This window comes from Notolepis coatsorum (genome assembly GCF_963971535.1).
Source record: "Notolepis coatsorum genome assembly, chromosome: 4".
In the NCBI taxonomy this organism is placed as follows: Eukaryota; Metazoa; Chordata; class Actinopteri; order Aulopiformes; family Paralepididae; genus Notolepis; species Notolepis coatsorum.
The window spans coordinates 8,680,497-8,695,017 of NC_140168.1; the positions used below are offsets into that span (position 1 = coordinate 8,680,497).

The 14,521-nt window shown below is 43.0% G+C and overlaps 1 protein-coding gene across 1 annotated transcript in view; it reads right to left on the minus strand.

Annotated features, from left to right (window-relative positions):
- The window catches only part of sugp1 (SURP and G patch domain containing 1), a 30,840-nt gene that overhangs the window by 12,274 nt on the left and 4,045 nt on the right, over nt 1–14,521 (minus strand). The window contains exons 6-9 of the mRNA XM_084313457.1: nt 12,696–12,796; nt 10,143–10,266; nt 7,816–8,216; nt 5,864–5,970 (exon numbers count right to left, since the gene is read on the minus strand). Of these exons, the coding sequence (XP_084169583.1) occupies nt 5,864–5,970; nt 7,816–8,216; nt 10,143–10,266; nt 12,696–12,796 (733 nt within the window). The remainder of the gene's footprint in view (nt 1–5,863; nt 5,971–7,815; nt 8,217–10,142; nt 10,267–12,695; nt 12,797–14,521) is intronic.

The following is a 14,521-nucleotide window of genomic DNA, read 5'->3' on the forward strand; positions in this document are numbered from 1 at the left end:
TAGTATAGACATAGTAGCATAGTAGTAGTAGTAGTAGTAGTAGTATAGACATAGTAGCATAGTAGTAGTAGTAGTAGTAGTAGTATAGACATAGTAGCATAGTAGTAGTAGTAGTAGTAGTAGTATAGACATAGTAGCATAGTAGTAGTAGTAGTAGTAGTAGTATAGACATAGTAGCATAGTAGTAGTAGTAGTAGTATAGACATAGTAGCATAGTAGTAGTAGTAGTAGTATAGACATAGTAGCATAGTAGTAGTAGTAGTAGTAGTAGTATAGACATAGTAGCATAGTAGTAGTAGTAGTAGTAGTAGTAGTAGTAGTAGTAGTAGTATAGACATAGTAGCATAGTAGTAGTAGTAGTAGTAGTAGTATAGACATAGTAGCATAGTAGTAGTAGTAGTAGTAGTATAGACATAGTAGCATAGTAGTAGTAGTAGTAGTAGTAGTATAGACATAGTAGCATAGTAGTAGTAGTAGTAGTATAGACATAGTAGCATAGTAGTAGTAGTAGTAGTAGTATAGACATAGTAGCATAGTAGTAGTAGTAGTAGTAGTATAGACATAGTAGCATAGTAGTAGTAGTAGTAGTAGTAGTATAGACATAGTAGCATAGTAGTAGTAGTAGTAGTAGTAGTATAGACATAGTAGCATAGTAGTAGTAGTAGTAGTATAGACATAGTAGCATAGTAGTAGTAGTAGTAGTAGTAGTAGTAGTAGTATAGACATAGTAGCATAGTAGTAGTAGTAGTAGTAGTATAGACATAGTAGCATAGTAGTAGTAGTAGTAGTAGTAGTATAGACATAGTAGCATAGTAGTAGTAGTAGTAGTAGTAGTAGTAGTAGTATAGACATAGTAGCATGGTACATCAGAATCAGAAAGGTCTTTATTGCCAAGTAGTTTTCACATACAAGGAATTTGCTTTGGTCGTTATCGGTGCGACATTAGCGGACAGACATTAACAGACAGATACTACAATAAAGAGGTGGAGTAAGATAAAATAAAATATGAACTAAGTTAAAGGGGAACTATCTTATAAATGGCCTTTTTGAGTGTTTAGCATTGTTTCCTAGCTATGTGAACTTATATTAATATGATCTATGTCTCTAATTCTCATATTGGCGCATTCTTCCAATTCTCCTCTCACAATATTCACCCTCACTGAACTGAGTCATCTGAAAATGTGCTGATTTGTGATGTCAGAGAGACACCGCTGCATGATAATGTGGCTGTGTGGCATCAGGTACATGATGAGCTGCACACAGTGGTTGGAGCCCAGGCTCAAAACGGCTTAAGATCTTGAGGTAGAAAAATGCTGTTTTTGAGGACTTGATTAGAAATAAAAAAAACAATGAATAAAAAAATTACAGAGGTGTTCCATAGACTCACAGGAATTGTGTAAAAGTGCCCAAATAGTGAAAGAAATAGTAAAATAGTTCCCCTTTAAGCACAATAGAATATAATATAATAAGGTTGAATAATATTAAATGGGATATAAACTAAATTAAATATAGCACAATAGAATATAGTACAATAAAAATAAATAAATCTTTTTACATAATAGTAAAAGACAGCAAGAAGGTTATTTATTTATTTAAAAAAAAAATCAGATATTGACAGAAAAGGTGCGTCTTTAGTCGACGGGGCGGGGTTCAGAGAATAGCCTGCTTTGTTTCAATGACCCCCCCCCCGGGTCTGGATTTGGGCGGGGCGTCCAGAAAGAATGAAAGTGGCATCACTTTTCGAGCGCAACAAAGGTTTTCCACGGACTCCCAGAGGCACCAGCAGCTTTTTAACATTTGATGGCCCCATAAAGTCAGGGCCCCGTTCATTGACATGTCAATGGAGCCTCGGACTTGACATTACATCCCAATGATTTCTAGCCGTAGGGGGGAGAGTGGTGCTTGTTCACAAATACCTACTGACTGAACTGTCCCGGAGCACAGGAGGACCAAAAACGTGAATTCTTCAAATGGGCGGTATTCCCCTTTAAAAAGGGTAAGGATTTGGTTTATAAAACAACTTTTGAGGTGAAACATCTACGAAATGCGGATACATTCTAGTCATGACCGGCGGCCAGTGGCTCGGAAACTACATTTGATTCTTGATGTTTTGACCGATTTCTGAAATCCACATTTTGACCCACATACAATTCTCTCTCAACCAGAGATTTTGCTAAATAATAATTAACAAAATATTTTTTAAATGTCCATACACAATGAAACATACAAGCGAAACATACATCTATTTTTATATCCACAGAGGTAGAAGATACCAGTGACCTGTCATTGAAATCACTAATGGGTAAAAAAAATCTATACTGCGAAATATCACTGTGCTTCCTCTTGCGATCAATACACACAGTGGCATCTTTTTTTATATATTATATATTTATATTATAAGAAATGTGTGCGACAATCCCATTTACTGCAATAAAGATGATTGGAATGAGGTGAACAGACTGAAAACGTTATCGTATTAGATAAAACAGATGATGTATATATATATACTTTTATTACAGATGGTAATTTCCATTGGGGACATAATTAATAGTTAATAATAGTCAAGTCGTGGTCAGTGTGTATTAAAGAGACACCATGCAACATTGTTTAATGTACAACTGGCCAGTTTGTGACGCACACTAAATAATCTGAATGTCATGTCAATTCTGTGAATACATACATAATTCCATAAAATTTGTGTGTACTTTTTCTTCTTTAGTTACAGATATTGTGATGCAACGTAGATTAAATGTCTTGCAATATATGGATTATCGCAGATATCGTGGATCGTGACATTATTGGTATCGAGGGCCAAATTCGTCACAGTATCGTATCCCGAGTTACTGGTATCGTTCCACCAGTACTAACGGGGGTAGGTGGTCTTAAGTATCCTGAGTTACTGGTATCGTTCCACCACTACTAACGGGGGTAGGTGGTCTTAAAGTATCCTGAGTTACTCGTATCGTTCCACCACTACTAACGGGGGGTAGGTGGTCTTAAGTATCCAGAGTTACTAGTATCGTTCCACCAGTACTAACGGGGGTAGGTGGTCTTAAAGTATCCTGAGTTACTGGTATCGTTCCACCAGTACTAACAGGGGTAGGTGGTCTTAAGTATCCTGAGTTACTGGTATTGTTCCACCAGTACTAACAGGGGTAGGTGGTCTTAAGTATCCAGAGTTACTAGTATCGTTCCACCAGTACTAACGGGGGTAGGTGGTCTTAAAGTATCCAGAGTTACTAGTATCGTTCCACCACTACTAACGGGGGTAGGTGGTCTTAAGTATCCTGAGTTACTGGTATCGTTCCACCAGTACTAACGGGGGTAGGTGGTCTTAAGTATCTAGAGTTACTAGTATCGTTCCACCAGTACTAACAGGGATAGGTGGTCTTAAGTATCCTGAGTTACTGGTATCGTTCCACCAGTACTAACGGGGGTAGGTGGTCTTAAAGTATCCTGAGTTACTGGTATCGTTCCACCAGTACTAACAGGGGTAGGTGGTCTTAAGTATCCTGAGTTACTGGTATCGTTCCACCAGTACTAACAGGGGTAGGTGGTCTTAAGTATCCTGAGTTACTGGTATCGTTCCACCACTACTAACAGGGGTAGGTGGTCTTAAGTATCCTGAGTTACTGGTATCGTTCCACCACTACTAACAGGGGTAGGTGGTCTTAAGTATCCTGAGTTACTGGTATCGTTCCACCAGTACTAACGGGGGGTAGGTGGTCTTAAGTATCCAGAGTTACTAGTATCGTTCCACCAGTACTAACGGGGGTAGGTGGTCTTAAAGTATCCTGAGTTACTGGTATCGTTCCACCAGTACTAACAGGGGTAGGTGGTCTTAAGTATCCTGAGTTACTGGTATTGTTCCACCAGTACTAACAGGGGTAGGTGGTCTTAAGTATCCAGAGTTACTAGTATCGTTCCACCAGTACTAACGGGGGTAGGTGGTCTTAAAGTATCCAGAGTTACTAGTATCGTTCCACCAGTACTAACGGGGGTAGGTGGTCTTAAAGTATCCTGAGTTACTGGTATCGTTCCACCAGTACTAACGGGGGTAGGTGGTCTTAAAGTATCCTGAGTTACTGGTATCGTTCCACCACTACTAACGGGGGTAGGTGGTCTTAAGTATCCTGAGTTACTGGTATCGTTCCACCAGTACTAACGGGGGTAGGTGGTCTTAAGTATCTAGAGTTACTAGTATCGTTCCACCAGTACTAACAGGGGTAGGTGGTCTTAAGTATCCTGAGTTACTGGTATCGTTCCACCAGTACTAACGGGGGTAGGTGGTCTTAAAGTATCCTGAGTTACTGGTATCGTTCCACCAGTACTAACAGGGGTAGGTGGTCTTAAGTATCCTGAGTTACTGGTATCGTTCCACCAGTACTAACAGGGGTAGGTGGTCTTAAGTATCCTGAGTTACTGGTATCGTTCCACCACTACTAACAGGGGTAGGTGGTCTTAAGTATCCTGAGTTACTGGTATCGTTCCACCAGTACTAACGGGGGTAGGTGGTCTTAAGTATCCTGAGTTACTGGTATTGTTCCACCAGTACTAACAGGGGTAGGTGGTCTTAAGTATCCTGAGTTACTGGTATCGTTCCACCAGTACTAACGGGGGGTAGGTGGTCTTAAGTATCCAGAGTTACTAGTATCGTTCCACCAGTACTAACGGGGGTAGGTGGTCTTAAAGTATCCTGAGTTACTGGTATCGTTCCACCAGTACTAACAGGGGTAGGTGGTCTTAAGTATCCTGAGTTACTGGTATTGTTCCACCAGTACTAACAGGGGTAGGTGGTCTTAAGTATCCAGAGTTACTAGTATCGTTCCACCAGTACTAACGGGGGTAGGTGGTCTTAAAGTATCCTGAGTTACTGGTATCGTTCCACCAGTACTAACGGGGGTAGGTGGTCTTAAAGTATCCTGAGTTACTGGTATCGTTCCACCAGTACTAACGGGGGTAGGTGGTCTTAAAGTATCCTGAGTTACTGGTATCGTTCCACCACTACTAACGGGGGTAGGTGGTCTTAAGTATCTAGAGTTACTAGTATCGTTCCACCAGTACTAACAGGGGTAGGTGGTCTTAAGTATCCTGAGTTACTGGTATCGTTCCACCAGTACTAACAGGGGTAGGTGGTCTTAAGTATCCTGAGTTACTGGTATCGTTCCACCACTACTAACAGGGGTAGGTGGTCTTAAGTATCCTGAGTTACTGGTATCGTTCCACCAGTACTAACGGGGGTAGGTGGTCTTAAGTATCCTGAGTTACTGGTATTGTTCCACCAGTACTAACAGGGGTAGGTGGTCTTAAGTATCCTGAGTTACTGGTATCGTTCCACCAGTACTAACGGGGGGTAGGTGGTCTTAAGTATCCAGAGTTACTAGTATCGTTCCACCAGTACTAACGGGGGTAGGTGGTCTTAAAGTATCCTGAGTTACTGGTATCGTTCCACCAGTACTAACAGGGGTAGGTGGTCTTAAGTATCCTGAGTTACTGGTATTGTTCCACCAGTACTAACAGGGGTAGGTGGTCTTAAGTATCCAGAGTTACTAGTATCGTTCCACCAGTACTAACGGGGGTAGGTGGTCTTAAAGTATCCTGAGTTACTGGTATCGTTCCACCAGTACTAACGGGGGTAGGTGGTCTTAAGTATCCTGAGTTACTGGTATTGTTCCACCACTACTAACAGGGGTAGGTGCTCTTAAAGTATCCTGAGTTACTGGTATCGTTCCACCAGTACTAACAGGGGGTAGGTGGTCTTAAGTATCCCGAGTTAATGGTATCGTTCCACCAGTACTAACGGGGGTAGAAGAAGGTCTTAAGTGGATCTGATATAATAAAAGCATTATGTCAGTCTTGGTACCTCTTGTTGTTCTTTGAGCTGCTTCTTCTGGTCGTCCGACAGCTCAGTCACTCCCACCAGACCTACGGGCTTTCCCTTCGAATACCCAAGACACCTCAGCTCCTGGACTGAAAGACACACATCACAACCGCAAGCCAGGGTCATATTAAGTGTGTACAATAAGAAACGGGTATTTAACATTGGTGAGACAATTGTGGAAGTGTGCCTCATAGGGTTATTATCGTAGGTCTCAAAACCAGGTTGTGTTTTCCGGTATTCGGACGTGGGCAAGATTCACGCAATGACTTCTATGTGGGAGTAGGGCTGGGAGAAATCACATCTCTGTGTTTTCAGGCTGAATGGACGATATATCTCTGTATTTTCTACCAAGTGGGCTAAATGTTCTCTTGGGAGAGACTTTGAGGCCTATTAAAATATTTTAAGTATTTAAGACAAAGCAGGGCTCAAAAAGGCCCCTAAATACCACCGCTATTAGTTCTTTCTTTACCTAGACTCAGATATGGACATCATCTATGATCACATTTGGATAGTCAATGAAGATAAGAAAGATTAGAAATTCAGTTAAAAAATTTTTTTTTACTAAAGACCAAATTTCCAACACAGTGTTGGATCCAGCTGTGTTTGTTGACGGACTCCATTAGAAGCTAAATGATCAACACACAATAAAAGGTAATAACATTGCTTGTGCAAGGCGGCCATCTCAATCACTGGACAGTGGACACTCTCTTTCCCTCTCGCATGTCTCCCCTGATGCATCCTTCTCACCCAAAGCAGCCAAGTTTAGCAGCGCGGCTGCAGAGTGTCTGGTGAGGTGCTGCGCAGTCATGAGGTGCAGCACAGACAGACAGACAGACAGACAAACAGACAGAGACACAGACACAGACACACACACACAGAGACGCACACACACAGAGACACAGACAGGTGCAGCAACCTTATGTTATGTTACTACCATTGTTAGAAGCCCAAATAAATAATTTAAGGGTTAATCCCCGCTGGTAACATAATTGCGAACAAGCTTGTCCTGTAGTAGTGGGGGGGCGACAGTAGCTCGGGAGGTAGAGCAGTCATCTGGCAATCCGGAGGTTCCCGGTTCGATTCCCGCTCCTGCCGGGCAGCGTGTCAATGTGTCCTTGAGCAAGACACTTAACCCCTAATTAATAACTTAATCCCGATGAGCAGGTTGGCACCTTGCCTCCGCCGTCGGTGTGTGAATGTGTGAGTGAATGGGTGAATGAATGAGTCAGTGAAGGTGAATCAACCAATTGAAATGTCTGTTGTTTTTAAATGCAGTCGACCAGCTCTCAATGTAAGTTTGATTAACAACAGCAGGCCACACGTTCACCAACAATACAAGACGTATACAATACAAGCTCTTATCCCTGAACTGTCTCAAATGAGTGTGTGCGCTGCATTTACAATAGCACAATAATCGTTTTATTTCAATTGTCCAGTTTTCCTGATCGTGGGGAAGCCAAAATCGCAACTGAAATTGAAACTCGATGAATTGCCCAGCCCTGTCTGTATGTATGTGTGTGTATTAGGGGTGTAACGATGCATCGATTAATCGAAATGTATCGATTCTAATGTGACAATTCAACTGCATTGATTTGAAAATGTTAGAATCGATTATAATCTAAAGTAAAAAAAAATTGTGTGTATTGTTTTTATTGACCTATAGTCCATTCATGGTGAGTGAATCAGTTCCCCCAGCGACATTTGTGTATTCAACATTTTATGGGGAATTAACTAAAAATTCATCGAAAATGTATCGAATCAAATCGTGGTCAAATGAAGAGATTTCATGATGCATTGAATCGTTGCCTGAAGAATCGCAATCGAAATGAATCGTTGTGAGGTCGCATCGTTACACCCCTAGTGTGTATGTATGCATGTGTGTGTGCGTGCGCGTGCGTGCGTGTGTGTAGTAAACAGTACACCAGACCCTGTACCAGAGAGAGAAGGCGTGATGGGCTCCGGTTCCTCCAGGGGGGGGATGATGATGGGAGGAAGGGGTATGTCCACCCTGTCGTCCTCCGCCCCCCATCTGCTCTTCCTCTTCCGCTTCACAGGGGGGGGCGCCACCAACGCCACCTCCTCCTCCTCCTCCTTCACCACGACGGAGTCCTCCGTCTTCACCTCCGGGGGTGGGGGTGGGGCCGCCGGGGGAAGGGGTTGTTCTCGGGGAGACGAGGCGGGCCCCGGCGACGGAGGGCCAGAGGCCGGGAGGCCGTCTTCCGGCCCGTACTCCGGAGAGGACGGGGGGTTCCGAGAGGCGGCGATGGCCCGCCGGTACTCCTCCACCTTCTCCTTGTAGAAGAGCTGCGCCGGGCTGCCGCGCTCGTAGAGGAAACTGAGGGGGGGGGGGGGGGGGGGGGGCGTCCAGCGGCGTGAAGCGAATGACGGAACAAAACATGATTAACCCTTTCACTGCCACACTACAGAAGGGTTAACCCTTTCACTGCCACACTACCAAAGGGTTAACCCTTTTTACTGCGACAATACAGAAGGTTAACCCTTTCACTGCCACACTACCAAAGGGTTAACCCTTTTTACTGCGACAATACAGAAGGTTAACCCTTTCACTACCACACTATAGGTTAACCCTTTCACTATCACACTACCAAAGGGTTAACCCTTTCACTGCCACACTACCAAAGGGTTAACCCTTTTTATGGCGACAATACAGAAGGTTAACCATTTCACTGCCACACACGACAAAGGGTTAACCCCTTTCACAACCACACTACAGAAGTTTAACCCTTTCACTACCACACTATAGATTAACCCTTTCACTATCACACTACAGAAGGTCAACCCTTTCACTACCAAAGGGTTAACCCCGTTCACTGCGACAATACAGAAGGTTAACCCATTCACTGCCACACATGACAACGGGTTAACCCCTGTCACTACCACACTACAGAAGGTTAACCCTTTCACTACCACACTACAGAAGGTTAACCCTTTCACTACCACACTACAGAAGGTTAACACTTTCACTACCACACTACAGAAGGTTAACCTTTCGCTATCACACTACAGAAGGTTAACCCTTTCACTACCACACTACCAAAGGGTTAACCCTTTTACTGCGACAATACATCACTAGCACACTACAGACGGTTAGATGCGGTTAACCGTTGTGTAGTGTAGTGAAAGGGTTAACGTTCTGTAGTGTGGCAGTGAAAGGGTTATGGGTTCTTGTGGAAAACATTCACCACCAACACCACTTGAAAGATTAGGTAAAAGATGAAACAAAACAAAAGAGACCACTTTACAGCTGGCATTAATAACATGCATCTCCGGTTAGAAGGATCCCAGACACAGGGATTGTCACCTGATCACCTAACCCACCCAAGTGCCCTGGCGTGGAAAGACGGCCATATAGAGACCCCCCCCCCCCCCCCCCCGGTCATACAGCTTTCCCATATTGTAGGAGCTATCGGGATTACAGAGGAAGTAGCTATTTGTCTTGAGATTGTGGGCACATTAGTCGGTAGAGTAGAATGACGTGTCAGAAAACATTGTTTGCACATCACCGTTCTGACTGGGGGGGGGCACACAGGTGGCTAGCAGCTCACCTAGCAAAGCAGCAGGCTATATTCACAGTATGATGTGTTTTGCTATACAATATGACGCAATGCCACTGATCATTGGCCACGGTTGTATTACATATTAATGATATGTATGATATTGTAAGGAAGGGGCAGGACCAGATAAGCTTAGCTTATTTCTGTCCCTACTCGAACAAAACCATTTGTCTTGAGCTATGTTGATTATTGCTTCCATGTCTAGGAAGTAGGGGTGTAAGGGTACACAAAAACCACGGTAAGGTACGTACCTCGGTTTTGAAGTCAAGGTTCGGTACGGGTTTTCGGTACAGTGGGGTAAAGTTTGGCTTTCCATGTTCCACTCAGGGGTGATGTAGTGTGCAGTAACTAATTGTACTTGTAGGGCTGTCAACGAATATTCTATATTGAAATTAATAATCAACTTGTTAAAATAAACAATTCTAAAATAATTATATTAGATTGTGAAAAAAACAGCCCCCGGTGGGCGGTTGTTAGTGGTTAACATACGGTTGTATTCGTTCGGTACTCAGCCGTACTGAACGATTGTGTACGGATACGTGTACCTTTACACCCCTACTAGGAAGATATTTTATCTTATTTAGTTTTTGTTATTACAAATTTGTGTGTTCATGGTTGAAAATGTTCGAGATAAAATAAACGAAGACCAGATTAAATGGCGGTTCCGCCGGTGGACGGAGACTGACCTGAACGCGGGGTTGTCCTGGTTGTGCTGGGCGGCGATGGCCTCCACCTCGGGGCCGCCCTCGGCGACGAACCTGGCCAGCTTCTCGGCCACCTGCTTGGTCTCTTCGTCCACTGGGGGGGAGACTTTAAGCAGCCTATCAGTACTGGGGCTCAACTCACACTCTTTACTACTGTTGTACCGTACCTCAACTGGCCCTCACACACCACCAGTCTCTAGAGCCAGCAGAGGGGGATAAGAAGAGGAGGAGGAGGAGCAGGGAACAAGGTGGTGACTGGGGAACTGAATGGATGTTGACGTTTTTTTTGCACAGGAGAACAAACGGAGAACAACGGAGAACAACACAATGCCGATAGGAGGTTCTAACTGAGCCGAGTGCTTCACACACTGTGGGACGATCCGATACGGTGCGAATGTGGACAATGGACAACATGCGATTCTAAATATGAACATTCACGCTCATCTTAAGGCGAGACAGTACCCGCTAATAGGCAAAATATTTGAATAGATATCACTATGAAACGTTCCCAGTTTGTACATATAAACTAAGAAAAAAAGTTCTGAATTGTATGTCTATTTTTGCACAATCGCCAAAACACGAATCACCAACATGGATAATGCCAGATTCAAAAACTTGGTTTCATTTTGTTGATACATTCAAAACTAAACTTTTACCAGAAGGGATTGTGGCTATGTCCTCTTATCAGCCCATACATCAAGAAATACTGTCTAAAAACAGATTTTCACCTAGTTTTGGTATCAAATGTACTATAAACCCGGCCTGCTATGAATGATATATCAACAAACCCTTCTGTAATTAGAAGCAGGATATGGATGGGAACAGGGACCGAAACTAAAGCCCGCCGCCCGCCAGGGGCGGTCTGTTTTTACCTTTGGCGCATGACACTTAGAGGGCTGCCCGCCGTGTGGCGTGTAGTTCATAAGCAGGCCCCTAAAAATATTTGTATGCGAACGGTAAAAATCAATTACGCGCGCGGCGCACGCTGTGCGAATACAGATTATAGCCTCTCTCGTCTTTTTTTTCCTCCGCTGCGAGATCGTTAAAAAACTACAAGTCCCACATTGCACTCAAGCCAACGGTCCAATCACAGTAGAGTGAAGTGACTGGTTTCATGGGAAATAAAGCAAATGACCAATCGGAAGCTCTCATTTTTCTTGTTTACTTCCTGAAACTCCGCGATCAGGGCTCTCGTTTTCCGAGACACCAACTTATTATAGTCTCTCTTACCAATAGCAATAGATTTTAGAACACCTAGATTTATCGATAGCAATAGTAATATAACGTCAATGCAACAAAACGAATGCCTTGCTTTGTTAATCATAACGTTGATGCAGTAGCGTGTCGGTGTGTTGGCTGTAACGGACATGACAATAACATAACGTGTACACATTAAAATTGCGATAATCTATTCTAACATTTTCAAATCGATGCAGTTGAATTTCCCCCTTAGGATCGATGCATTGTTACACCCCTACACCAAAGTCACTGGCCCACTGTGTATCTGTGTGTATAATAACTTGGCTAGCGTTATCAACAGCAGAGGTGGGCAATGGGTCCAGCTGCAGCACCGGAGTGCAAGCGATGTGATGTAATTGGCAGACTCGACTGTCAATCAATGGTCTACCTGACACGCAAACTCAAACAATGTTTCTGTACTGGAGGTGTGATTGATTGATTGATTGAAAACTTTATTAACAGATTGCAGAATGGGTACAATACAGTACAGCTCAATACACACAATTGTTAAGGGGATGCAGACCAGAGAAAGACTTTCGTCTTGTTTACATCAGGGTCCCCCATTTCAATTAATCAGGAAAGTGTACAGTAGGAAAGTACAGTATTTCAATAGGCAACCCTGAAAGGATTATTTTTCTAGAAGAGCAACACAGCCAAAACAGACAGTGGAGCTGTTTGCAGATAGCAAGCATTTTGACTTATTGCGTGGTGGCGATGTCTCGCAGATAATACAACTACAAGTATGATTATATAATATATATTTTATTTAAAAAAAATTGTATATATAAAATATATATTGGCAGGTAAGAAATATGCTTGGCGGGTAGACTCTTCCCATCTACCCGCCACTGGTCGGTGAGTCAAAAAGTTAATTTCGCTCCCTGGATGGGAAGAAATGTGGAACGTTGGTGTGTGTAGGTACATGTCTTTGTGTGTAAGTAAAATGCATAAAAACTTGTTTTTGAGAAAACGCCCTAAAAGTTCTATATTGTAATTGTGATCTATGGAAACAATCAGACAAAATTAAGTAAAATAAACAACTAATTGTCTGTTTTCGATATTTTATTGCCACTAGTTTGAAATAAGACATGTTAACAGGTTAAGGAAGCAAAATATAACAAAATCTCAATATCGTCGTCGAGAGAAAAAAAAAAGCAAAAAGGCGATTTCGGGGGTACTGTCTCGCCTTAAAGACACAGGCTTCTCATGCAAACAAGTGCAAATATGTTCTCTTTGCATCTCTTGAGAGTGTGTGGGAGAGAGAGAGACAGAGGAAGTGAGAGAGGGGTAACTCACCATTGTGTGACGTCGCCTCGCGTTTTGGCAGTCGCTTTCGGAACTCTGCGACTCTCTTTCTGTAGTACAGATAATCTCTGCTGTTCTTGTCATACAGAAATCTGAAAGGCAACAAATGACCGTGAGGATATAAAAGAGTGAAATAAACCATCAAGTAATACCCAAACACGCCTGCCCTCTTAGGTTTGGAAGTAGTTCCCCCTGTGATCATAGCCCCTGACGAATATGTTTAGCGACAAGGACTTGGGGTGGACGGTATAAACGGTATACGGTATAAACGGTATGAATTTGCTCTACGGTATGGATTTTGACTATACCGTGTAACCGGTAGGGCAGCTCTAAAATAGCAATGACGTCATGTAACCACAGCGCAACTATTTCACTCGCATTTGCCCCTAAAAATAGATAGAATTAGTCATAGATAATAGATATGTGCGAACTGGAAAAAGTTATTTAGGAGGCTTCGCGCAGTGGGCGTGCCAGCCCCTACCGCACGCATGTAAACACGGGTCTAGTAGTCTAGTGGGACGGGAATGAATGAATGAATGAGAACTTTATTTAACAGATTGCAGAATGGGTACAATACAGTACGGCTCAATACATACAATTGTTAAGGGGATGCAGACCTGAGAAAGACGTTTGTCTTGTTTCCATCAGGGTCCCCCATTTTCAATTCATATAGTAACGTATAGACACGGGAAGACGGCGGCGTCTCCCTGAGCTAACGTTAGCTTAGCTACCGTTACAAAATGACCCAGTCAACTATTCACTTTTAGTTTAATACATGATGAGGCATTGTCTAACCGAACGGTATCTAGTCGGCCAGCTACCGATAGCTCCTGACATCAACAAACGCTCCACAAAGTCTAGTAGAGAGACGTGTATGCTACCTGTTAGCTCACGTTAGCGCAAGCTAGTTCACTGTTCAAAACGAAATGTCCCATTGAACTAAATAATTCACTGAGGCGTTGTATTAACGTTATATATCCGGCTAGCAGTAGCTACAGATAGCTCCTGATATCAATGTCTTATAACACTGATTCGATGCGTATTCGAGCTGAGGGCTTGCTGAGCACAGTTAAGTAACGTTATGCCAATAGGGTCCAGGTGCAGCGCCGGAGAATCCTGGCCGTAGCTCTGCTCGAGGCTACTCGAGTATGGGTCCAGGTGCAGCTCCAGAGAATCCTGGCCGTAGCTGGAGGCTACTAGAGTACACAGACAGTGGAGCTTGTTGCGTGGTGGCGATGTCTCGCAGATAATACAAGTACAAGTCTAATTATATAATATATATATTTTATAAAAAAAAATAAAAAATAATATAAAATAATTTTTTTTTATCAAAAACGATGATACCGTGATATATACCGTTACCGTCTATGCTTCAAATTATACCGTGATATAAATTTTAGACCATACCGTCCACCCAACAGGAGGTGCAAATCCAGAGCCTGCAGAATAACGAAGGACCCTCACCACCCCAACAATAGCCTGTTCAAGCTGCTGCGGTCAGGCAAGCGCCTCCGTATACACGCAGCAAGAACAGAGAGACTCAGACTCAGCTTCTTCTCCCAGGCCATCAGAAAACTGATCTCTCCACAGGCACACATGAACACACACACCACACATCGTCACTTGCACTCTCTCATACACACACTACAAAAAGGTCACTTTAAAAAACATAACTGTATATTAGTATATTGTTGTATATAGTACTGATTACCATTTTTTTTTTAAACTTTGGCCATTCCGCTGGCTCTTTTTGCGTTTATCGCTTTTTCTCTGGTCAAGAATGACCGACAGAAACAGGTTGAATGGGGGTAGAGATG